Source organism: Lottia gigantea (genome assembly GCF_000327385.1).
Source record: "Lottia gigantea unplaced genomic scaffold LOTGIsca_597, whole genome shotgun sequence".
Taxonomy (NCBI): Eukaryota; Metazoa; Mollusca; class Gastropoda; family Lottiidae; genus Lottia; species Lottia gigantea.
In genome coordinates, this window is record NW_008710038.1 from 1,446 (window position 1) to 4,134 (window position 2,689).

Sequence of the window (2,689 nt, forward strand, 5' to 3'; positions counted from 1 at the left end):
ATAGTAATCAAGACAATAGATTTTAATCAGTGATAGTAAGTGAAATTCACTCCTAACTAGTGACTAGTCGCTCAGTCAATTTGTTTCGTTTATAGCAACCGGTAAGTCGACTTTTTGAAATTCTCTAAAATTTAAGATACATTTTAAAAAATGCCCTCATCCTCCCTATTTGCCATAAGAAAGAAAATATCTAAGTTACATGTAAGAATCAAAGCAAAAATCCATAGCAAATTTGTGTTGAGATACGGGACTTTGAGGAAAAGCTTGGCTCTGAACTAGGAATCAAAATAAGGTATATGAGTGAAAAAAGGCGGAATTCTATGGAATCGGAACTAACGCCTGCCCGAGCTTGCCCCATTATCAAACTACTTTTATACATTTAATAAAAAAGGAAAATGACTCCAAATAGTTTCAAGGTCAAGTTTCTTTATATGTCGAAACGTTTCATGAAATTTTAACAAGTGTAATTTTTAAGTTAAAATGCCTTCACAATGACCTAAAATTGCTTCGAACAGAGGATATTATCAAAGACCATGCGTAATTATTCAATATAATATTATTGTGTTTTGTCATTTCGTTTCAGGTCAGGGTGCTCAATAGCGGTTTTTACCATTGAGTTAATACACCATGGTTGGATACCATTCCTGTTTAGGTTAGTATATCATTTTAGGTTGTTGTAGATTATCAGGGTATAAAATTGTGCCCTTTCCATGCAAAAATATCGTACGTGTATAATTGCTTGCTTGAAAATTGGCATAATGATTTTTCAAGCGTGTTTGAGTTTGTCTGATGATTGTGACCCTTGATACAGCAGATATGATGAGACAATTCGGTACAAACTATATGACCTGAGAATGTTACTAGATACCTGGAAGTGACAACAGCCAAATCTTTCAATTTGTTTAGTTTATTGGACTAAAGTTTAAATTATGATTCTGAAAAGTGTTACATATAGATTTTAAATGAGCTTGATCAGAAAAGTAAAAATAAATAATTATAACATCGTAAAACACAAAGTTTATTTTTATTTTTATTCTTTTTTACCATGGCGTTTTCTTACATTTCAGTGTTTCGAGTATAGTAGCTCGTCTTCAGCTACGGACAACATGGTTAGATATGGTGTGCAACCTAGGTTTTTGGAGGTAGTTCACACGGAACAAAATTCTCGCGTTTTTGGGTTGGGCTCACGTGTAGTTTAGTTGTGGCAGCCTATGGGCTACCTTGTTAGGGCCACCTAGGTTGTACTTGGCTAAGCTGTCATATCATGTCCACCCAGCCTCTCTTGAAACAAATGGAGGTAAGTTAAGAGAATTTTCATTTCATAATCGTCAGACATTGTCTTGTTCACTTTTACCTAGTTGATTTAGAAAAGGTGTTCGAGTTTACTTTATATATTACCCTTGATTCATTCAATAGTCTAATATTTTGATCAATGAGAAGTAAATCCCACTTTCTCCAGCCAATATGATCAACAAAAGTCGTGTTTCAAATGGTTTAGCTATTCAAATATATACATAATCATTTTGTGCACAATTGTTCAATGAATTTATTTGGTTGAGAATTGATTTATATCATTGAATACTGACTTAAAGGATCAAGGGTAAGATAAGAAAAGCTCATTCACCTTTATTTGATCAAGATAGACATAATTAGAAAAATTAAGTTAATTATGGGGAGTAATTTTCCCTCGAAAGCAGTGAATCAGGATTAATTGTTTCTCTTCTGAAAACATAGACCAAGTATGGGAATCAATTCTTGATTATCTTGAAAATTGCAATGTAGAAGCATCAAAATTTTTCTGAGTCGGCTCTGTCAAAACTAGGTAGAAATGAACAAGTTTCAGACTAATACCTAATAACAAAAACTTGCGCACTATCCACACTACAATACGGTCATGATGTTGAGAGGATTTGAATAAGCGAACCCATAGAAATAAATGCAACAAAATATGTAAAAGCAGACTGGCAATATTGATTGGATAACCTCTAGTGAAAAATTTCCAAAACTTTGTCAATGGGCATAACGTGCACCCATAAGTCGTCCAACGTATTTCAGGGTGGATAACTTTATATCATACACGCAAATATACAGTTTATATTTTGTGATGAAATGAATAACACAAAAAAAATTATTTTAGGTGTATACAAATAGAGTTTCATTATATAAGAATAAAGTGCTTATGGTGTGGCATGGAAGCTCCTCGTGTAAGTTTCACATTATCATATCTTACCAATTCTGCATGTTCTGGCATATTATGCATAAAGTCTAATGGTTCAAATATTACTAGGGAGCCTTGGTGGCTCAGTGTGCTACAGGTTTTGCGTCTGAAAGATCTCTCGACATTTGGACGTCGGAAAAACAAGGCTAATATTACGGTCTTGGCATTATTAACTTCGTTGCACTATTACTCAATCAGATGCAGAATAGATAAACGTAATACTCCTTTTAACTGATTTTAATTTCAAATTTGATTGACAAACATATTTTGATAATAGGGGATGCAACCTTGATGGGCGTAACACAAAAGAGTTCGATAACTCTCTTACTGCTGACATCGAGTCATTATTTTGAGGTTAATGGTGGTCGTTCCCATTCCAGTCAACCTTATCATGAATTTCAAGCGGTTGGGACACGGATCAGTTGGTTAAAAGATCATAGGTGAACCTATGTTGTTAAAATGGTTGTTCGT

At 34.0% G+C, this 2,689-nt stretch overlaps 1 protein-coding gene across 1 annotated transcript in view; it reads left to right on the plus strand.

Moving 5' to 3' along the window:
* The window catches only part of LOTGIDRAFT_175966 (hypothetical protein), a gene marked incomplete at both ends in the record, with an annotated part of 19,017 nt that overhangs the window by 470 nt on the left and 15,858 nt on the right, over window positions 1-2,689 (plus strand). Inside the window, 3 exons of the mRNA XM_009063709.1 lie at window positions 584-652; window positions 1,068-1,142; window positions 2,138-2,204. Coding sequence (XP_009061957.1) covers window positions 584-652; window positions 1,068-1,142; window positions 2,138-2,204 — 211 coding nt within the window. The remainder of the gene's footprint in view (window positions 1-583; window positions 653-1,067; window positions 1,143-2,137; window positions 2,205-2,689) is intronic.